The 24,636-nt window shown below is 39.5% G+C and overlaps 1 protein-coding gene across 1 annotated transcript; it reads right to left on the minus strand.

Moving 5' to 3' along the window:
• Positions 1-20,743: 20,743 nt before the first annotated feature.
• Positions 20,744-21,379, minus strand: LOC141641302 (uncharacterized). The gene is made up of 2 exons (XM_074449973.1): positions 21,052-21,379; positions 20,744-20,910 (listed from the first exon to the last, which is right to left on the minus strand). Exons 1-2 carry the CDS (start codon positions 21,377-21,379, stop codon positions 20,744-20,746), a joined length of 495 nt encoding a protein of 164 aa, XP_074306074.1.
• Positions 21,380-24,636: the final 3,257 nt, after the last annotated feature.

Genomic DNA, 24,636 nt, shown 5'->3' on the forward strand with positions numbered 1-24,636 from the left:
AGTTGTGAGATGGTGTTCCAAACATTAAAGGAGCGTTTGACCACATCTCCAGTCTTAACATTACCTGAAGGGTGTGAGAACTTTGAGGTATATATAGATGATTTAAAGAATGGATTGGGATGTGTGTTGATGCAGATTGGGAAAGTAATTACCTACGCTTCTAGGCCATTAAAGCCTTATAAGGAGAACTATCCGACACATGACCTGGAGTTGGGTGCAGTTGTGTTTGCTCTCAAGATTTGGAGGCACTATCTTTATGGGGCAACCCTTAAGGTGTTTTCATATCACAAGAGTCTCAAGTACATCTTCACTCAAAAGGAGCTGAACATGAGACAGAGGAGGTGGATGAAGCTGATAGGGGATTATGACATGGATATTATATACCATGAAGGGAAAGTAAACGTGGTTACTGATGCGCTGAGTAGAAGAGTGTGCATTCTCTATGCACAACTATGTCTTTGATGAGATTGAGAGATGAGGTGGGGAAGATGGGGATACATGTGGTGCAGAAAGGGGATGTTAGAGGGGACTTGACAGTGAAGCCGAATCTTTATGATGACATTCACAGGAAACATGCTTTGGATCCTAAGATAGAGGAGTGGAGAGCTGGGTTAGAGAATGAGGGACAGTGTCTCAGTTCTCTATTTATATAGATGAGAGTGTTCGGTTTGATGGGAGATGGCGTGTTCCGAGTGATGAGGAGTTGAATAAGATAATCATGACAGAGGCTCATTGCACATCATATTCAATACATCCAGGCGGTGACAAGTTGTATAAATAATTGAAAAAGACTTTCTGGTGGCCTGGGATGTAGAAGGAAGCAACTGAGTTTGTGTCTCGATGTTTGACATGTCAGAGGGTTAAAGGAGAGCAACGATGACCACAAGGTAAGATTCAGTCTCTTGAGGTACCTGAGTGGAAATGGGAATCTATCTCTATGGACTTTTTAGTGGGTTTACCGAGGAGTCAACAGGGTAACAACATGATATGGGTAATAGTTGACCGTTTGACTAAGTCAACTCACTTTGTTCCAATGAAGGATACTTGGACCAAGTTACAGTTAGCCTTGGGTTATATAAAGCATGTGGTTCGGTTACATGGGGTGCCTAAGGATATTATGTCAGATCGAGATGCGAGATTTATATCACGGTTTTGGCGAGAGTTGCAGGAATTGATGGGAACTAACTTGAAGATGAGTACTGCTTTTCATCCTACAACAGATGGAAAGATAGAGAGAACTATCAAGACCTTGGAGGATATGTTGCGTGCTTATGTGATAGAGTTTTGTGGTAGCTTGGAGGATAGGTTGGATCTGATAGAGTTTTCTTATAATAACAACTACCACACGAGTATTGGAATGACACCGTTTGAGGCTTTGTATGGGAGGAGGTGTCGGAGTCCGATTTGCTAGGATGATAGAGTTGAGGCAGTGGTTTTAGGACCACGGATGGTAGGTACAGGAGATGATGGAACAGATTAAGCTGATTAGGCAAAAGATGAAAGCGGCCCAGGATCGACAAAAGAGTTATGCAGACCTACATCGCCGTGACATAGAGTTTTAGGTTGGGGACGAGGTTCTTTTGAAAGTATCTCCTATGCGTGGGGTTATGAGGTTTGGTAAGAAAGGGAAGCTGAGCCAGAAGTTCATCGGGCCATATATATATGAGATTTTGGATCGTGTGGGTGAGGTTGCTTACAACTTAGCGTTACCAGCAGCTTTGGATAGGGTGCATAATGTGTTTCATGTGTCTCAGTTACAGAAGTATATGAGTGATCCTTCACAGGTGCTAGAGGTGGAGAACATAGATTTGGATGGGTCCTTGTCTTATCTGGAGGTGCCCAAACAGATTCTTGATCGCATGGTTCGGAAAACTAGGTCCGGGGAAACAGTGTTGCTTAAGGTTCTATGGTCTAATCACGAAGTTGAGGAAGCTACTTGGGAGACGGAAGAGGCTATGAGATAGCGGTATCCGTTTCTTTTTTATTAGGTATATGTGGTTACGGGGACGTAACCATGTTTCTTTTAGGAGGTAGGAGATGATCGCATAAGATTTTGGTGTGGTTTTATGTTAGTCTTTGCACAGTCAGTAGTTATTTTGAGTTGGTTTGAGTTGTGGTCGGGAGTTTTGTTTGGAGTTTTAGTTGCGTTGTTGTGTTGTGTTTGAGTTAGTATGTTTTATTTTGAGTATGGGTAGAACTTCGAGGACGAAGTTCCTTTTAAGGAGGGAATACTGTAATACTATGAATTTCTATGTCTATGGGTACTCTATCGAGTGGGTTTTCTATGTCTACGGTTTTCTGCTGATGGGTACTCGATCGAGTAAGTGTGGCACTCAATCGAGTAAGGGTCACTCGATCGAGTGAGTGACTTACTCGATCGAGTAAGTTGGTTCTGCGGGTTGTTTTAGCCGGGTTTTGTTAGTAACGCGTGATTGATATTTAAAGCTTTCCGTCACTTTCTTAATCACTTTTATCTTTTCTAAAATCCTTTCAAGAGAGAAAACAAGTTACGTTGCTTTTGTTCTTCGCGTTGCTATCAAATCCAAAAGGCTAAGGTTGTCGGATCATCGTGTTCTTTACGTCGTTGAGTTCGTCGTGTCGTGGGTAAGATTCTTGTATAGTTTTTATACCATTTCGTTGATTTTGTTTAAAACCTTAATTGGGTAATTTGGAGGTTTTGGGAGTATAATGTGTATTAGATGGTAATAGTATGATTATGTGATTATAGGAGGTGGTTTCGTAGAGGAGCAATATTGAATAGCTGCTTTGTGACGATCGTTGTGATTTGCTTATTTCAGGTAGGGTTTCCCTACTCGGTTATTGATTACATAGTTGTTGGTGATGGTTGTGTTTATTGTTGATCTTTATCGTATTGGTAATTGTTGTTGGATAATGTGGTTGGTTGTGTTTGTCTGTGGTTCGCGAGGCGTGTCCTCGGCTGAGTGGAGTCACTTGCGGGAGTGGCTTCACGCCCTTGATTCGCCCTCTGTGGAACCCGCCACAGAAGGGGATGTGCACATTAAGGAACATCGGTTATCGCTCGGATGAGATGAGCGGGGATTTGGTGGGTACAGCTACGGTCCCCCACTGGCGGCGTGGAATATCTGTTGCGATGGGTATTCTGACAGGAATACACACTTTAGTGTGTAGTCAGGTGTGTGGAGTTGTGACGGAGTTTGGGTAATTTGTGTATTGTATCTTTTATATTGTGTCTTGTGTAATCAGTAACTGACCCCGTTTAAATGTTTTGAAAACTGTGGTGATCCATTCGGAGATGGTGAGCAGTTATTGAGCAGGTATGAGATGGCTTGCGCGAGGGATAGCTGGGATGGACTCACCATGAGTCTTTTGAGTCTTCCACTGTGTCATGAACTAGTTTCCTTTCAGTTGGTTGAGTTTTGGAACATTTGTATTTACTTTACAGTTTGGTTTTGGATTTGTAATCACTTAAACTATTTTACATATTTAAGTATGTTTCTTTATGGTCTATTTGAGATGCATTGCCTCGGGTAACCGAGATGGTATCATTCTCATGCATTAGGTGGTCTTGGTAAGACACTTGGTGTATGGGGGTGTTACAATAAATACCCTAGACACAAGTGAATGTAGTAATAGAGTCGAACACAAGGAGACGGGAGTTGTTAATTAGTTGTTATTGTGTAAATTCTATCAAGGTCGGTTATCGTATGATTGTTTGGTTTGGTTGGTAAACTTGTGATAAAACAATAATAAAGGAATAGTCGAGGGAGATCGGGTCACACAAGCAAATTATGTAAATGCTCAAGTTAAACATAGGAGTTGATAAAATTGTTAATTGTTTAGGCTTAAAGACAACCACCTCTCGGCCTTATTGTCAACCATAGGTTGGGTCCTAGAGAACTCTCGTTATGACTAGGTCGTCCTATTAACACATGTTTAGTCTGATTCAATTTCGTGCCTCTCGACATATAAAAGTAAATTAACAAATTTAATCTAAGATAGTGATCATTTATCGAAGATGAACAATACAATGCAAACATGTGAAAGAAACAATGAAACGATATTATAACATCCTAATTCAACAATTGAAACAACTACTTATGCACGGTTTCCCTTATTCCCTAGACAAATTAAACTACTCTTTCATAATGTAAACTAAACTAATTACAAATCATAAAGTAAACATGATTAGTACACTACAAGAAATCACGACAAGGGCGATTGTTCTCAATCGCCATTATAAATTTAGCGACTAAGAATAGTCGCCTGCACTTGGTAGCAAGGTTTAGTCCCATTTGACGACGGGTCATAGTCGCCAAATTTGGCGACAGTATTTTTTTAGGCGGCCTACTAAAAACAGTCGCCAAATTAGCGACTGATATTCCACTTCAGTCGCCATATTGGCGACTGTTATCAGTCGCCATTTAGTGGCCACGTCACTTCTATATGTGGGCAATTGGCGCCTGTTTTCAGTCGCGATTTTGGCGAAGGTTTTTAGTCGCCATTTTGGCGACTGTTTTCAGTCGCCAATCTGTCGCCATATTTAGTTTCGTATCAGAAGGTTGGCGACTGATATCCATCGGCAATTGCCCATTTTCAGTCGCCAATTTTACATGTTTTTTAGCCTAAAAATCGTTTTTGACCTAGCCAAATACGTAAAAACCTGCAAATAAACCAACACCACCAGCAGACAACACAAGGAAAGCCAAACACGTCCAAATTTTATACATAAAATCAAGTTTCATACACACAAGTACGGGTTTTGGTGCTTAACATCATCCGACAAGAACGTTTTCTCTAATAACCTAACTACATAACCGGGAAACTTACTCCCGCTCCACTACCACCTCCATGATTAGGATCTCTAGGATCCTTTTCTTGCGGGCGCCACACACTATTGCAATTGGCGAAATAGGAGTGCATCCTATCCATTTCCTCCTTCATCCTCCTTATTTCTTCATCTCTCTCGGCGTTCCGCTTATCTTTGGCGGCTAGTTGAGATTGGAGTTGGCTTACGATACCCGGGGTATAAGTTTGTTGTTGCGAGGAGGGCCATCTTCTTGTTGGAGGATCGTTGTAAAGCTCTTTTGCCGTCCCGGTTCCGTACACATATCCTCTTTGGAACTCATCAACAAGATCAATCCATAGCTCGTTGTCATCAATGTCCGGGTTGTTCTTCTTTCGGACAATGAATCGATCCTACAAAATTGATATCATACCATATGCAGGAAAATCATTTATAGTCCAGCACAGTGAAGCTCTTAGTTGGAAATTTTGCTTCTTGGACACATCAAATGTTTCTACACCAACTTCTCACAAATGCTTCAGTTCTTCCACCAATGGTTGTAAATAAACATCCAGATGGTTTTTTGGGTTATCAGGACCGGGAATAAGTAGTGAGAGGAAACTAAATTATCTTTTCATACAAAGCCAAGGAGGTAAGTTGTACGGCGTGGTCATTACGGGCCAACACGAGTAAGATCTACCAAACTGACCAAAAGGGTCAAACCCATCCGTACACAAGCCAAGTTTCACATTGCGAGGTTCCTCGGCAAAATCAAGATATAACCTATCGAAACGCTTACACTCCTTCGGATGACACATCTTTCCTGGTGTACGAGGATTTTCTTTGTGTCATCTCATTTGGTTGGCAATATTTTTTGTGGCATGCATTCTTTGAAGTCTTGGAGCTAAGGGAAAATAAATTAATGTGTTTAATGATTTTGGTTTCTTTCGCTTTCCACTCTTCCTATTACCCTTCTTCCCCTTCAAAATAATATTTCCCTCACTTGTCTCATATCTATCCCTTTGACATTTCTTACATTCGTCAAGCAAAGTATCATCTTTCCAAAAAAGCATACATCCTTTAGGACATGCATCAATATTTTCACGTGGAAGCTGAAGACCTTTAACCACTTTCTTGGTATTGTAGAAATTTCGAGTCATAACATTATTATCTGGTATAACATCCTCAACCAACGTAGCAATACTATCAACGACTTTAAATGACATATTATACTCACATTTTAAAGTAACTATCCTGGATGCAACTTGTAACAATGTCATTCTGCTCCCCTCATATAAGGTTTTTTCGGAAGCACTTAGCATGTCAAAAAAGGCTTTTGCACTACGCCAAATCTGGCAATCAATAACGAGCGTATCACAACGGTTTAATGCATTTAATAACGACACTTAGATTACCGTTTTCCAAATTTTGGCGGCAACCTAGACCGCGATAATGAGAATAACGGTTTCCCACGAAAATCGTTGTTATTATAATGTGACAACGGCTACTTAACAAACCGTTATCAAAAACGTTTTACGGTTTCCAAAAGCTCGTTATAAAATCGCTTTTATCAACGGTTGTTAGACAACCGTTACCAGTTTAAGAAAATGGCATTTCGAAAACCGTTACTAAATTATCACCAGCTACGGTTTGTGGTACCCGTTGTTATGTTATAGATACGGGTTTCTTGTAACCGTTATCATTTTTAATTATGAAAGAAAGGTTTTTCAATTCAAGCGTTGTCACTATTTGATTAGATTTCTCAGTTTGACCACTGCATGCAAAACTTTATCAGAACTTTAATAAATATTCAGTTTGACCAATAATATTCAATTTGACCAAAATAATTCTATAAACATGTCTGTTAGGTCAAAATATAAATTATCAAACATTTACTCTTTAATCTTTCTCTAAAAAAAATATGGCTGGTGTATTAGAGCTCCAATCACGTAATTGTTACACACAGCCTTTTACTTGCATTCTCCATAATCTCCCGGTTCGTTATGATGGGAATGGAAAGGGTTTAAACCCTAATTTTTGGTGGTTGAGCAAATGCTTCATGACTCCGGTTTCACTGCAGTTAAAAAAGTGTACCTTGTGTCTACAAACAAGCAAAGCTTTGTAGGCTTCGCTTCTATCGAGTTTGACGAAGCCAACTGCCATGATAGTTTTTGTCAGGCAAGAACATTAGGGGCTAGATTTGCGGAGAAAGATGCAGGGAAAAAGGACTTTTATTCAGATGCTAAACAAAAGGGCCCTTATCTATGGGTTGCGACCCATGTTGATCATCGTCTACTGACACATTACAGGAGGCATCACATTCCTGTCAACGTGCCTATGTCATGGGAGAAAGAGGCCATACCACTAGCTGTGCTGCCCGCTAATGATGAAGAGCCGATCTACGACTTGATCTATGCCGAAATTGGGCATGAAGACTATCTTAATTCTTCATCAGATTCTAATTAAATCTTTAATTATTATCTGACATTATGAGTTGTATTTTGATTATAGTGGTTATTTGAATTAAAGTTTAATTATTTATGTTATTTGTTACTACGTTTTAATTAAGTCCTTACACTCAAATGCTATCCACCAAATAAAATATTATAATGACTAACTTTCTACTTATAATAATAAAAAAGAATGGAAACGGCATAATAAGGTAATAAGAATTGCAACCGTTATAATAATAATAAGATAAAATGATAACGGTTCTTTGTTAAGCCGTTATCATATTACATATATCAACAACGGTTATTTTAAAGTCGTTGTCATATTACAACAATTAACAACGGTGTTTCTTAAAACCGTTGTAAAAACAGATCCACTGTGAAAACTGAAAAGTTTGTGATTTTAGTTTACCAATGGCATGCCCTATTATTATTAGTTGTATGACCATTATTCACCTCATGCATGCTTGCACAATTACAACGGTACTTATAAGAACCGTCTTAGATTATGCAACACTAAAAATAATTGAAATTTCAAAGGTATTAATAATCGAATGACTGATGGTGAACAAGTCATCTTTGTCGTCGTCGCCATCATTAATATTTATAGCTTAAAAATGGTAATCTCATTTTCATAGCTACTGTCTTATATATGGGTCGTACTTGGATGATTGATGGTGAAATTGGAGATCCCATTTATAATGATGGAATTGCTGAATTTTACAATTTCGTTAGTGAAAATTTTCATTTCCACTCATCAATCCCTGCCCTTGTAATAGATGTGGTAATATTAGGGTTTTACCTATCCCAGATGTCAAAATACACTTAGAAAAGAATAGTTTCAGTAGAGATTATAGGCGTTGGATTTTCATGGAGAATTAGAGGATGAGGATGGGGAATCTAATGTAGAGGTAAATAATCATACACCTGAAGCTGCTGGTTTAGATATAGGGGATGGGGCATATGATGTGTGTGTAAACAATCGTTCACCTACACCTGAAGTTGTTTTAGGTGAGAAGTTTGCTGAAGATGATGGATTCGATGGTTTTGAATCTACCGGTGATGGGGAAATAAATGCTGATGATTTAATTGAGAAGTTGAGTCAATCTGAAATGCCTTTATTTACTGATTGTAAGAAGTATACCAAATTGTCCGCGGTGGTAAAGTTATATAACTTGAATGGGGCAAATGGGTGGAGTGATGAGAGTTTTACGGATGTTCTAGCTTTGCTATGTGACATGCTTCCTAACGGTAATGTTCTTCCGAGTCGGACATATGAGGCTAAAAAAATGATTAGAGAATTGGGCATGGAATATGAGAAAATACATTCTTGTCCCAATGACTGCATATTGTACCGTAAAGATTATGAGAAATTATCATAATGTCCGCGCTCCTCTGTATGGCGTTATAAGACTAAGGAAGGGATCCCAGCTAAGGTGTTGTGGTATTTTCCAATTGATGGGTGATGTCGTCGGGCCTTCCAATCAAACACATTTATATTCTCAACAAACAACTATTTAGTGGTAAGTCGAGGTCGATCCATGGGACGATGTGCTTTGGGTTCTAAGTCTATCTATCTCAATTTATGCTAGTGTCACAATTTGTTTGGGTTTGTAGTTGTGTCTAGACTAATGCAAGCAATAAAGTATAACAAGCAATGAGATGAAGGATGTAAGCAAATGATTAAAAGTGCTAGGATATGATGGGTTCATAAGGTATTTATGGGAGTTGATCATACAAACATGTTCACAAAGTTGCAAGCAATTTATGTTGTAAAGGAACCGAGTTGGTTTATGTCTTACGGTTCTTAGGAAGAGTTGGGTCCCGGAGCCGAATCGATTAGATTGTACAACACCTACAAGTCGACTTACTTTGCCCCTAATCACTTCTATGCATGGTCTAAATAGACTCGAGTTGGTTTATATCTTACAAGTCAAGTTGAATAGATAAGAGATGGTTGTAAATGCAAGGATTCATAGGCTTAGCATTTCATCAAACATAACATGTGCATAGGTTGACATCACAACAAGCAAGCAAATTTATTATGAAAACATATTAGATTAAGCATGATTATTCCCCATGTTGGTTTCCCCTAATTACCCACTAATCCTAGTTGAGGGGAAACTACTCACTCATTACCATGGAAAACCTGTCATTAATGGTGTCAATCATTACAACAAGTATAAACATGATAAGAGCTTAAGGAAATAAACAATAAAGAGTAAAGAGTAAAGGAATTATACTAAACTTGAGATGATCCAAATAATAAAGCAAGAATAAAAGAAGAGAACTTGATTGATTGATGAAGGGTTGTCAATCCTCCAATAATAACCCAATAATATTAAATTACCCAAAAGTAATAAACTTGAACAATAATTAAGGAGAGATTAGTGTGAAATTTGTGGAAAGATTAAAGAGTAATCAAATCTAATCTACTCCTAATCTATTCTAAGAGGATTTTCTAATGTGTAAGCCCCCTTTGATTATCATTAAATGGGTATATATAGTGGTGCCTCATTAGGTTAAGTAAGGCTAAATTAGTAATTAACAATTCTAAGTTCTAAGTAGGGAAATGCAAGTATTTTGGAGAGATGAGCATCCTTGCTGAAGACGCCATGGTCCGCTCGTACACAAAGGTAGGACGCTCGGATTCTGGGTAGGTAGGACGAGCGGCTGAAGGTCGGGACGCTCGGATTGTTTGGGCACTGGACGAGCGTCTTGAAGCTTTGGACGCTCAGATTGCTGTTCAGAATGCTTCCTCTCGCATACTTCTTATTCTTGCAATATTGGTCTTTAGTTCTTACCTCTTCTTCCACACTCGTTCAACCAAGATCGTCAATGTCCTTCCAAATAAGCTCAAGAGACGAGAATTTCCACCTAATTGTCTTCTTTCCTAAAAAACAAGCACAAGGCAATAGGAAAGCAAAATAGAAAGCATTTGAAGGATAAAATGGCTATGGAATGTTATAATAGTATGCAAAATAGGCTAAATTAGGGGACTAAATGTGCGCAAATATGGGTCACATTACCAATAATACCAAGATTCATAAAGATTTATTTGAATGAAGAAGATGCAAGAATGTTGACTTGACATAATAGTGGAAGGATTGAAAATGGAAAGTTAAGACACCCAGCGAATGGTCAACAGTGGAAAGAGTTTGACGCTAAATATCCTGAATTCGCCAAAGAAGCAAGGAACTTGCGTCTAGCTCTCTCCATAGATGGAATGAACCCTCATGGAAACATGAGTACCCAACACAGTACTTGGCTAGTTGTGTTGGCCATCTATAATTTGCCCCCATGGGTTTGCATGAAACGGAAGTATCTGATGTTGTATTTGTTGATATCTGGCCCTCGACAACCTGGAAATGACATAGATGTGTATTTGGAACCACTTCTAGATGATCTGAAGATTCTGTGGGAAAGAGGGATACCAGTGTTTGATGGTTATAAGAAGGAAAGTTTCATTCTGAGAGCTATGTTATTGTGTACAATAACTGACTTTCCGGCGTACGACGATCTTTCTGGACATACTGTATATGAGAAAGAGGCTTCCCCATTGTGGGGGGAGGGGGGGGGGGAGATGTTGAATCAGAATATTTGAAGCATTCTCGCAAGAATGTGTACAAGGGAAATCGTCGATGGTTATGTCCTGATCATCATTATCGCAAGCTTCACAAGGCGTTTAATGGGTGTCCTGAGCAACGTGGGAGTCCTCAGATTTTGAATGGTCATGAAGTGTATGAGAAAGTGAAAGATATTGAGTTAGCGTATGGGAAGAAGGGACCTAAGTTCTCTACACGTGGTTATAAAAAAACCCATATTTTTTACCAAACTTTCGTACTAGCGTGACCTCCTGGTTAGACATTGCCTAGATTTTATGCACATTGAAAAGAACGTTTGTGATAATATAATCAATACTCTGGTGAATGTTCCGGGTAGGACAAAAGACAACAAGGCAGCTAGGGATGATATGGTTGAGATGGGTATTAGGCTCGAGCTGGCAGCTAAAATAAAAGGAAATCGGACTTTTTTGCCACCTGCAGCTCATACTCTTTCAAAAAAGGAGAAAAAAGAGTTTTGCGAATGCTTGTATGGTATTAAGGTGCCAGAGGGCTATTCATCTAATATTATAAGTCTTGTTTCGTTGCGGGACCTAAAACTTACTGGTTTAAAGTCACATGACTGTCATACATTGATGCAACAACTACTAGCTGTGGCCGTTCGTTCCATTCTACCTCCAAAGGTTCGACATGCTATAATTAGATTTTGCTATTTCTTCAAATCAATCAATAGTAAAGTCATTGATCCCGATGAAGCGGAAACTTTGTAGAAGATCCTCCTTACCAGTCTTTGTCAGTTTGAAATGTATTTTCCTCCCTCATTTTTCTCTATCATGGTTCATTTGACTGTCCACCTAGTCCGGGAGGTTTTGTATCACGGGAAATACCTTTTTGAGATATCAGTACCCATTCGAATGATTGATGAAAGTTTACAAGGATTACACATCTAATAGGTATCGTCCAGAGGGGTGTATTGTAGAGCGAGCAATTATCGATGAAGCTCTTTCGTATTGTTACGCGTACCTCTCCTTGGATGAGTTAATTGGAGCTCCTACGAATCGTCATAGTGACTGGATGAATGGATAAGGTGTAAGGGGTCGTGTTTCCGAGGATATGTCATCTGACATGCGACATAGAGCTTATACATACGTTCTATTTAACGATGATCATGTCCAGCCTTACACTATGGAACACCAGAGTTACCTTAAGGGAAAACACCTTCACAGGAACGAAAGGTGGTATGCAAATGAGCATTACAAGCAATTTCGTGACTGGTTTAAGGATACTATTTACGATGATGACAACCCAATTGATGATTGCTCAACCAGCCTACGACATCTCGCTTTCGGTCCTGATGCTCGTGCAACTTTTTATAGCGGGTATGCGATCAATGGGTACACATTCTACACCCGCATTCAAGATGAGGCGAGCACAATGCAAAACAGTGGAGTTTGCGTAGATTCTGAGGCAATATATTTAACAGACTAAATCGCACACCTATCAAAGATAAACCAACTGGCCTAAACTAATGCAGTAGAGGAAGTCGGGATCGTATCCACAGGGAGACAATTTATTCTATTTGCTAAATCTAACGTGCCTAAGTAACTGAAGTGGGGGTTTGTTTTGTTGATTTAGCTAAACTAATATAGCAATAAGTAAAGGAGTAAAGCGTAGAAATCGAGTATAAAAATATAAGGGAAAATAGCTAGGATTTTCGGTTCACCATGGTCTAATAACTTTCTAATATGCTCTCGCTCTATTTAAAGTGTTCTATTGTTCGTAGCAGATCTCACTCTTTCCAATCTCTCGATCTAGGTCGGAGTTTATCATATTAAAATAACTAGCTGCATGCATTCAACTAATTAAATAGGAATTAAATGCTACGATTAACAATTCAGACGAATAATTATTCCAAATCTAAAACCTAATTAAAAATTGTCATTTAACCATAGATCCCCTAAATCCTAGCAGGAAGAAATTAGCTACTCATGATTGAACTAATAAAATTAACAATAATAATAATAGTTAAATTAGACATGATGAAAGTATGAGAATAACAATTAAGCATTTAAATGAAACAAGGATAAAGAAGAGCAAAATGAAAAAGGTAAATAATAATTGAAGAACGAAAGATTAATCGAAATTACCGAAAGAAAGAAGATTGATTACAAGTTTCAGATCTGAATTCCAAGCATAAAGCAATGTATGAAAGAGTGTTTTACAGTGTAAAAAGATAACCTAAAATTGTTCTCAGCTATCCTTTATATAACAATAGCCAAAAATCATTACTAAACAACTAATGGGCCGATTAACTTATTAACCACAAACGGCAAGGCAAGTGAAAATAGTCGATCGACCAAAAATCAGTCGATCGACCAAATCCTCAAGCAAAACTAGTTGATCGACTAGATAAAGCAGACGATCGACTTTTTCAGTAGACAACATCACTCACCTTCTCTTCACACGCTTCCATGATGACCGTTTCCGAGCTCTAGCTTCACTAACGCCTCAACTTCAACTCCGGCGGCAGAATTTGGCTTGATTTCACTCCTCTTGGGCCAACAACTTGCAAAATGCATAGTACGACCAAAGTAACCGAAAACAAGGGAGAATAGTAGTTTACGCTACCCAAAATAGCATAAAAATGCGTGCAAAAAAGGAGTAAACGTATGAAAAAGGCACGCATCAAACCTCCCCAAACCAAACCCTTGCTTGTCCCCAAGCAAGCTGTAGACTCTAACTAAACTAACTAATGGAACGGGTTCAATCTCAGAGCTAACTACAAAGTGAAATGCCTAAACCAATTTAATGTAACAACCAACAATCAATTAGCAAGATGAGTCGTGCAAACGAATTATAAAGATGTTAAAAACTGCTGAACCTTCGACCTTGCAAGACTTATCATAATGGACTCTTACGGGTCGCTCAATCACTCATTTAAACACGTGGTAAGATATAATGTGAGATAGAAAGAATAAAGAACACTCACCTAACTGCGACCTATAAGAACATGCACGCAATCTAACATGAATAAAATCTCTACAACCGTACATATGCATTCCAACCATTCAAATGACCAAGACACATGCCGAGGACTTACATTTGGGGTAAGTGAGGTAATAGGTAAGAAGGGGCTAAAATGAATTTGGGTATGTAGAGTTAAAAGCTAGGCTAGTAACAACCGAATACCAAATTTAACAACATTCCAACTTCATACTCAATTTAACAATACAAAATAGTCCAAATTTGATGCACACAGCTCACCATTCTCCAAAAATTTGTCAACTCCCCATAAGATAAAGATAAAACGTGGGAGTATAAATCATCAACACAATATCTTCCATTTTTCCGCATATGATTTTTCTAACTTTCTCTTATTTTTTTTTCATAAATTTTTTTTTCAGCCTCATTTTTTTTTCAGTTTTGTTTTTCAACAAATTTTTTTTCTTCTTCTTTTCTTTCCCTTCAACTTTTCCACCAACCTCTCAAAACAGATAATAACCGTATTGTAGTGAAACATTCCCAACAGGCTACCATTACTAGCTCGGCTAGAGTAGGCAAAATTATTGATTCTAGCTATATGGGACAAAACAGTCAATATGGCTATGTGGAGCTCATATGTAGAAAGTAATAAAGGGGATTGCCTCTCCTAACATGTGTCACCAACCACAGACCGAATGCATATAGGTACTAAGTAGACTGAATTCATGCTTATGCAATTTGAGGTAACATGCCTTATAAGGAGTAACTACTCACATTCCTACGTGAACTGGTCAGAAATGTCACCAGTTTATAAGCTCTAAACCTTAGAAATTATAGGTAGCTTGCCAAAATTCAAAGTCAAGTCTAATGTTCAGCAAGAATTTTAACAAAAACTTGTGGACCATGCATATAAGACTTTACTAATAACATGTCAATTATGCAAGGCTTAGGCAAAACAAAATGTAGGGCAAAATCATCATTGAAATACTACCGTTCCGACTCGACCTAATATGCAAAAGAAAAAAAAAACATGTGGATGCAAACGGAAATGCAATAAACATGTAAACAAAAATGCAGATGGATGCAAACAAACAGATGCATACCCTCTCTAAACCAAATCACACAATGCCCCCATTGTGATCAGCAAACACCAGCAGCATCAAAAATATATGGGAGAAGGGGTACACAAAACGAGATGAAATACAAATAAAGAAGAAAAAGGAAAAGGACTCACAAGCTAGGGCACGTAAAAGACCTCCCCAAACCAGCCAACAACAAGGGAGGTCGTAGCCAGCTGCTACTAATCGTCACCCTACTCGTAGTCGGAGTCCTCCTCCCCCCCAGCTGTGGCCTCTATAGTAGTAGAGCGAGGGTAACCGTCCACATAGTAGCGGTAGTAAGACGGATATGGCCACCCAGCTGGTGGCAACCATCCATCATGAGCGTAGCGGTCATAGACAGGAAAGTCGGCTAAGGCCTGGTTCAGCTCCATCCTAGCTGTACGCCTGCACAAATCCAACAAAAGGTAATCCCGCCCCTCCTAATCCATGACCGGAGGGGTGATAAAGGAGGTGGACAAATAAAGTGGGCCAAGTAAACCGACTCTGGTCCAGGCTGAGTCTCACCAGTCGTGGAGGGTGTAGTGCGCGGAGATGTATGTGGGGCCCGAGAAGACTGGCCCTGCTCCCTAGTAGTGGGAGCATTCCGCTGATGCCTAGGAGCGGGAATGGAATACTCCATAAGGTAGAAGGAGATTGGTGGGCGACTTCCTCTTCCCTCTACGCGCGGAAGAGGTACCAAAAGAGGTAAGGTGGTGCAGGGTAAAGTTACAGAAGGGTACGTGGAGATCTTCCACGTACGGTCAGATGAGAGCCATTTCACGTCAATCATGTAAGGAATGTTCATTAAGCGAAGGCTGTCTAGAGTGGCTGGATTCTCATGACCTAGAGGCAGCATGCCTCGGGGGAAGTTGGGAAAAAGTCGCCGGGCTAAGTGAGTGACTAACCCGCCATAGACAACAGTAGATAAATTCCCATCCCCGATGTTCTGAAAGTGATGGGCGGTCCTAGAGGCAATGTTGAGGACAAAAGGAGAACCACTATCAATGTTTAAGTACCCACCCAAGATATTCAACTCATCTTTATTAACATTGTTAGACTGTTTTCGACCAAAGATGGTGTTTCCGACCAACCAAAGCCAGAAACGAACAGGAGGATGGTGTACAAACTGACCCCTCTTACGACCCTCAAAGTTGTCCGAAATGGCCCCTCACATAAGTCGGTCCACTTTTCTAGATGGGTTATGCTCCCCCTCACTATATAAACCAAGATAGCCGCCAAAAGCAGCTAAGGACATAAAAAACTTCCTGGTTGAAAAGACGGAAATAAATACAATTTTCGGTGGGTTCCTTGTCATAGTCTCCCTGCGTAGTAATGAAAAGAGATGAAAAACTAAAGTGTTGGCACGAGATAAGTATACTCACGCATAGTGGCCAGCCTCATCATACCCGTCCCATTTAGGAGGTCAAAAACAGGTTGATAAAAATCCAAGGTAAGCAAACTCTCCCAGTCTAGAAAGCGGGTCGGGGTAATACTAAGACGAGTAAGAATAAAAAATGGTCTCTTTGAGCCTTTGTCGTGAAATGTACCTCAGGATAGTCAGGTAGACTACCGATGGTCTCATGAATTACCAAATCAGTAATTGGTAATTGTGAACCTTGACCGCTGCTACCGCCCGTGTCGCGGCTAGAAGACTGCCCAGCTGTACGTCTCTTCTTACCTTCCATAATTTCTGAAATTTTTGCCAATGGGGAGCACAGTTAGAATGAATGAATTCGGCTGCCATCTAATATTGACAAAATGTGAGTCTACACTACTCTAATTTACGTTAAAAGCATATTTCAAATTGCTATTTGAAACTGAAAATCAGAGATGCCACATGATATCCCATAAAAACGCAGCCATAAAATCCCGTCTGATATCCCATAAAACGTAGCCATATTCCGCACAAGCCACGAACGAAAATTGTACACCAAATTTCGTTCTGAAATCGTTCTAAAGACTACCCTTAACCGTTTTTTTTTTCAAATTGAATCATCCAAGAGGGTATACTAACCAAATTAGACAAGGTTAGATCACAAAAATCAGAAAAATCCCAAATTATAAACCCTAATTTCGAAGATTGACAATGGTAAATAGGGTTATTAAGCAAGAAGCACATGAATTGATCAAAAGAATCAAAAACCCCCAAATTATAGAACCCTAGTTTCGAAAATTAGCATTCGAATATGGGTAAAAACGGTGAAAAACAAGGGTAACATGAAAGGAAAACTTATTTGTGCGTAGATGAGACGGAAAATAGGAGGAATTAACACCAAAAACAAGTAAGAAAAATGAAGAAGAAAGGAGTGGAAGTGACGGCATGGTCTACTGCGTGCTCAGCTGCGTTTCTCCCTCCTTTTTTATTTCTTTTTGTTGTTGTTGTGTTATTTAAATGAATGAAATAATAGGGTAAAAAGACTTATTACTTGAGACAAAAAACACGCTGCTATTGTTTTCAAAATTTAATCGATCGACTATTGGACTGGTCGATCGACTTTTTAACACTTGGGCACTTTGAATTTTTGGTCGATCGACCAAATTTTTGGTCGATAGACTATTCCGCTGGTTCTGCTTATGATTTGGGTCGATTGACTAATTAGTCTAGTCGATCGACTTTTTATTACCTGAACAGTAGCGTGTTTTTTTCCTTTTTGACCGTCCGCTATAGGCAAAGTCGCACGCACAAACTGCAAGAGCACTTGTTGACAGAACTTGAACTTAAAAGCAATAAAAAAAACTCACACACACGAAAAATAAAAGGTTCAAAAACAAAAATTACAAAGATGTATACAATCCGGGTTGCCTCCCGGTCAGCGCTGGTTTTTAAGGTCCCGCTCGACCTTTGTTACCTCAGTCTTCAGGTTCAGAAATTGGGTCAAAATACAGCAATTTGACCACTCCAACAAAGTCGTTAGCACCGTAATAATGATTCACTTGGTGACCATTTACCTTAAACTTCTCTCCCGCGGGGTTCTTTAGCTCAACTGACCCGAATTTGGAAACATTTGTTACCGTATAGGGGCCGCTCCACCTGGACTTCAGCTTACCAGGAAATAATCGAAGTCGGGAATTGAATAGCAATACTTGCTCCCCGACCTGAAACTCGCGTGGTAGGATCTTCTTATCGTGCCACCTCTTGGTTTTCTCCTTGTAGATGCGGGCGCTGTCATAGGCATTCAGCCTAAATTCTTCTAGCTCATCTAGCTGCAATAAGCGTTTTTCACCACACAAATTAGCATCAAAGTTCAATTCACAAATTGCCCACCATGCCTTATGCTCCAACTCTACGGGCAAATGAAAAAACTTACCATAGACTAATCGATACGGTGATGCACCAATTGGTGTCTTAAAAGCAGTCCTATATGCCCATAAAGTGTCATCTAATTTCATACTCCAATCTTTTCGTGATTTAGAAACAACTTTTGCTAAAATTTCTTTTAGCTACCGATTAGAGACCTCTAGTTGTCCACTAGTTTGAGGATGATACCCCAAACCCCTACGATGTTTAACACCATATTTAGACAATAAAGAAGTAAGTTTTTTCTCTTTAAAATGCATACCTCCATCGCTAATGATAACCCGAGGGACACCAAAACGAGGAAAAATCACCTTTTTGAAAAGTTGGATGACAGTCTTTGCATCACAATGGACCAAAGCAACGGCCTCTACCCATTTAGACACGTAATCAACAGCTACTAGAATATACCTGTTACCCTTACTAGACAGAAATGGAACTTGATAATCAATGCCCCAGACATCGAAAATCCCGACCTCTAAAATGCCAACTTGAGGCATCTCATGTCTCCTTGAAATGTTTCCCGTCCGCTGACACGCATCACAAGCTACAACAAAATCTTTAGCATCTTTAAACATGGATGGCCAATAAAAACCAAACGAAAGTACCTTAGCCACGGTCCTAGAGGGACCATGGTGACCGCCATAGGAGGAAGAATGACATGCTTCTAGGATAGCTTTGGTCTCCCACTGCGGTATACACCGCCTATAAAGACCATCAGCACATTCCTTGAACAGATAAGGGTCATCCCAGAAATACTGCTTCACATCGTGAAGGAACCGCTTCCTCTGCTGATATGACATATCGGGAGGTAATAAATTACCTACAATAAAATTAGCATAATCAGCATACCAAGGATTTTCAGCATTAGAAATAGCTAATAGAATATCATCGGGAAAAGAGTCGTTAATACGGAGAATATCTCCCTCATTTTGTAGCTCCAGTCGAGATAAATGTTCAACAACGAGGTTTTCAGAGCCTTTCTTGTCTCGAATCTCCAAATCAAACTCTTGAATTAGGAGTATCCATCTCAATAGTCGTGGCTTGGCGTCCTTCTTAACAAGAAGTTGCCTCAAAGCGGTATGATCGGTAAAAACAATCACCTTGGACCCGAGCAGATAGGACCTAAACTTCTCTAGTGCATATACTGCAGCCAACATCTCCTTCTCAGTGGTAGCATAATTAACCTGCGTCTCATCCAATGTTCGTCTAGCATAGTAAATAGCACTCAAAGCCTTGTCTTTCCTTTGGCCTAACACCGCGCCAACTGCATAATCGCTGGCATCACACATTATCTCGAATGGCAGCTCCCAATCTGGAGCTTGAATAATCGGTGCTGTGATCAAGGTCCGCTTTAACCTGTTAAAAGCAGAAAGACATTCATCAGAAAATTCAAATGGAACATCTTTAATTAGCAATCGTGTAAGTGGTTTAGCAATTTTAGAAAAGTTCCTGATGAACCGGCGATAAAAGACAACGTGACCAAGGAAATTCCTAACTCCTTTGACATTAACAGGAGGTGGTAATTGCTCAATCACTTGCACTTTTGCTCTGTCAACCTGTATACCCTTATCAGAAACTAAGTGACCAAGGACAACTCCCTCGTTGACCATAAAATGGAACATTTCCCAGTTCCACACCAGATTAACCTCAATACATCTCTGTAAAATCTTATCAAGGTTAGACAAACAAGAAGAGAAATCAGACCCATAGACGCTGAAATCGTCTATAAAAACCTCCATGGTAGACTCTATATACTCGGAAAATATCCCCATCATACACCTTTGAAAGGTAGCTGGGGCATCACACAAACCAAATGGCATCCTGCGATATGCATAAACACCATAGGGACAAGTAAAAGTCGTTTTCTCCTGATCATCCAGATGGATAGGGATCTAAAAGAACCCTGAGTATCCATCTAGATAACAGAAAAACTTATGGAAAGCTAATCTCTCTAACATCTGGTCAATAAAGGGAAGGAGGAAATGATCTTTCTTAGTTGCGGCATTTAATTGTCTATAATCTATGCACATCCGCCAACCAGTCACAGTTCTAGTCGGTATTAATTCATTCTTATCATTTTTAATCAGTGTAGTCCCTCCTTTCTTTGGAACTACATGAACTGGGCTCACCCAATTAGTGTCAGAGATAGAATAAATTATACCTGCATCAAGAAGTTTCATTACCTCTTTCCTTACCACATCCTGCATGTTTTGATTCAACCTGCATAAACCCTGTGCACCAGGCTTATGACCTTCCTCTAGGTTGATCCGATGCATACAGAAATCTGGACTAATACCTGTCAAGTCATCTAAACTGTATCCCATATCCTTCTTATTCTTTCTCAGAACACCCAACAAATCGGCGAGTTGGCTATCATCAAGCTTGGAACTAACGATAACTGGATACTGTTCATGGTCATCGAGAAAGACATACTTAAGGTGGGAGGGGAGAGGTTTGAGCTCCGGTTTCTTTACCTCAACAGCATAGGAGGTTTCCATTATCACATTTACCGTCTCACCTTTCTAAATAGTGAACTCCCTACCTTTCAGAGCAGCTTTCATTGTCTCGTAATCAACATGCTCATCTTATGCAAAATCATCAAGAGTTATCAAAGCTTCTAACGGGTCCCCAAGGTAGGATCCCGTCCAATAATCAAACATATATTCATCTACAATGTCGACAGCATAACATGTATCCTCTATCATAGGCTTAGCCAGCATGCTAGCCAAATTAAAAGTAACCCTATAATCCCCTACCTCGAGAGTTAAACGTCCTTGTTTGACATCAATAATGGCTCTTGCTGTATGCTAAAATGGCCTACCCAAGATTATGGGATTCTGAGTATCCTCGGCCATATCCAATACAATGAAATCAACAGGTATAAAGAACTTACCTATCTGAATAGGGACATATTCTAATACACCTAGAGGTCGCTTGACTGTTCGGTCAGCCATTTGTAGGGTAACATTGGTAACTTTAAGATGCCCCATATTCTGTTTTTCGCAAACCGAATAGGGCATGACACTGACACTGGCACCCAAATCACATAAAGCTTTATCTATTACATGAGTGCCTATTGTACAGGAAATTGAAAAACTACCAGGACCCTTCAGTTTTTGTGGAGACTTGCTTTGTAGGAGTGCACTACACTCTTCTGTAAAAGCAATGGTCTCTACCTCGTTAAAGCTCCTCTTACGGTTCAGGATGTCCTTCATAAACATTGATACCCGTCGTTGTGAGTACCAAAGATAAAATTTATAATCTCCTATTAAGACTAACCTAGGCTAGTGGTAACAGGGTCGAACCACAAGGAGGCAGTTGTAAATTCTAGTTGTTCTATGATCAGTCAAAGGTAACTATTATGGGGGTTGGTTGAATTGGTCTATAACTAATAACAATAAGAAGAAAATAAACTAAAGATGCGGATTAAACAGATAAAAGAAAGGTACTAGGATGGTCGGGTCATTACAGCTTCGGCGAAAGAAACTAAGTCGGTCTGAATTAAACACAGGTAAGGCGGGAAATAAGAGGTCCTCTCGGTCCACTCCTAACAAATAGCATCTCTCGATCTCACTAGAGGTCCCTAATGTCACTAATACTAACTTTCGTCCTGAAAAGTGACTAATGGTCCAAACTATACCTATCTTTCGATCTTGGCACAGTTTAGTCGAGTTAATTGACGGTCACATAACCTACCCTACCTTTCGGTCTAATGGGTCGGTCACAAAAATAGGTATCTAACTGGTCGCATGCATTCGATTTGTTAAATACAAGTTTAAAAACAATTAAAACGAAGATAACCTTACAAGGTCAGTCGATCGACCAACAATGTCAGTCGATCGACTGACACGCGGGTTCAGTCCATGTCTAATCTAATGCCGCCTAGCCATAAATCGCCTACATCCTAGCACTACAGATTTAGCTACTCATGGCGAAGGTAAAAACAACAATAAAACTCATGACAATTACGGAATTCATACTTAAAATAAAAGGCAATGATGAAGAAACGATAATTGGCTTGGGAACACTAACTATCAATTGTATACTAACAAAGAAAGCAATAAACGGGATTAGGGCAGGATGAATACCGAAAATTCAGAGGAAAGATTGGGTACAAGGCAGAATTCCAAAGCAAGAATCGATATAGCAAACCCTAATTATCCGAACAAACTAAAACTAAAACTTAATGTATTGTGATGTGAAACTTAATGTGTTCTCTGATAAAAACTCGATGATTTATTCGATGTCTTTGCTTTACGTTATATAGCAACCAACGCAACAATCCTCTCTAAAACCTAAACTTCACGGGCTTTCTAAATCTCGTGCCTGAATCGAAGTCCGGTCGATCGATCAATATGGCGGTCGATCGACTGAATACTCAGCAACAGTAGCTTCTGGAACCCGAGCCATGGTCGATCGACTGACTAGGCTAGTCGATCGACTGGATGAGCTGCTACTTGACTTCTTTTAATTCGTGGACTTGTCTTTCGGGCCTTGGATTGTGCACCAAGCTCGTTCCTTAAGCAATTCCTTTACGTCATTTGCAATGCAGATTACTCGGGGGCGGATTCGGCTTGATTTCCCGTCGAATTCTTCACATTTCTGCAATAAAGCACAAAATACGGAAGTAGACGGAAATAGGGAGAAAAGCAGCAAATAGCACACAAATGAGCTCTGAAATGCGTGTAAAAAGAGATGTAAAACATCATATAAATGACACGCATCAAATCTCCCCAAACCAAACCTTGCTTGTCCCCAAGCAAGAACTAGACTCGATCTAATGACCTAATGGAACGAGTTCAATCTCAGAGCGAATTGACAACTGTAAAGCCTAAACCAATTTAATGCATAACCAACAATCGATTAGAAATGTGAATCATGCAAACGAATTATAAAGTCGTCAAAATCTTTGAATCAATGACTATAGGGACTTATCAAATTGGACTCTCACGGGTCGCTCAAATCACTCAATTAAGCACAGGTGATATATTTGTAAGATAGGAAGAATTAATTTTGTAGTGACTCTCACCTAACTACGACCTATGAAAACATGCCAGCAATAAAATATGAAAATGATCTCTACGACCGTACATACGCATTCCAACCAAACAGATGACCATTGACACATGCCGAGGTATATATATGGAAATGTGAGGTATGGGTAAGAAGAGGCAAAACATTTTATGGTGAAGTGGGGGTACAGGTGATCAAGCTAGTACCAAAATGGAACCAAGTGGCAACATCCAACTTCTTGCTCAATAACAAACGAAACGGTGCTATAACGAGCACAAAACTCACAATCTCCAACTATCAAATCAATAAAACTCCCCACAAGATATAAATGAAACATGGGAGCAAAAATCGCCAAAGGATAAGGATTAAATCATGCGAATTGATTTTTTTCTTTTTCTTTCACGGACATCAGTCGATCGACCTAAATGAGCAGTCGATCGACTGCTCTGAACAGTACAGGACGTTTTTCTCTTTTTCATTTCTTTTTCGAATCATTTTTTTCATTTCTTTTTTTTTTCTTTTTTTTCTTTCTTTTCATCTTCCCAACTTCATCTCAAAAGAGCAAATGCCACCAAAAATGAGTAACAATCCCAAAAACAAGACTACTAGCTTGACAGAGGTAGGCTATATGTAGGATGTAGTAAATGGGACAAAAAGGATATTTTTGGCAGTGTGGAGCTTATGGGCAAAATGAGAAAAGGAAACCTCTACTACATGTGTCGACAAACCACAACCCGAATGCATACAGGTATTAAGTAGATCAAGTTCATATTCATGCAAATTAAGGAAACATGTCTCATAAGGAGTACTACTCACATTCCTAGATGAACTGGTCATGAATGTCACCAGTTATGGGCTCTAAAGCTCAGAAAATATGATGTAGCTTGCCAATTTTTAAAGTCAAGTCCAAAGTTCAGCAAATAGTTCAACGAAAACTCGTAGATATGCATTTACGATTCTACTAATGACATGTTAATCAAGCAGGGCTCAGGCAAAACAGGTGCAAATGCAAAATCATCCTTGAAATACTACCGTTCCGACTCGACCTATATAAACATGCATTTTATGGAAATTTTTGAAATTTTTCAACTTTTTTGGAATTTTGTATATATGAGAATGAAATAAACAATGCAAGGCAAAAATGTAAACGTGAATGCAAGCAAATGATATGCGACGCAAAACCCTTCCCCAAACCAAATCGCACAATGTCCCCATTGTGCAAAATCATGTAATGAAGAAAAATGGAAAACGGGAATTTGCGAGAAAAGGGAAATAAAACACAATGACATAAAGTAAAGACTTAGGAACTCACAAGACTTTAAGCGCAGCAAAAGAAACCTTCCCAAACCAGCGTGAGCTAGGAGGTTTCAGTAGCCAGCAGTGCTACCGATAAGTGTGCCTGAAAGACATAAATTACCACGCGTAAGACCGAAGAAAACAGTTTTGAAACGTACAAATTGTGCAT

Source organism: Silene latifolia, chromosome 2, assembly GCF_048544455.1.
Source record: "Silene latifolia isolate original U9 population chromosome 2, ASM4854445v1, whole genome shotgun sequence".
Classification (NCBI taxonomy): Eukaryota; Viridiplantae; Streptophyta; class Magnoliopsida; order Caryophyllales; family Caryophyllaceae; genus Silene; species Silene latifolia.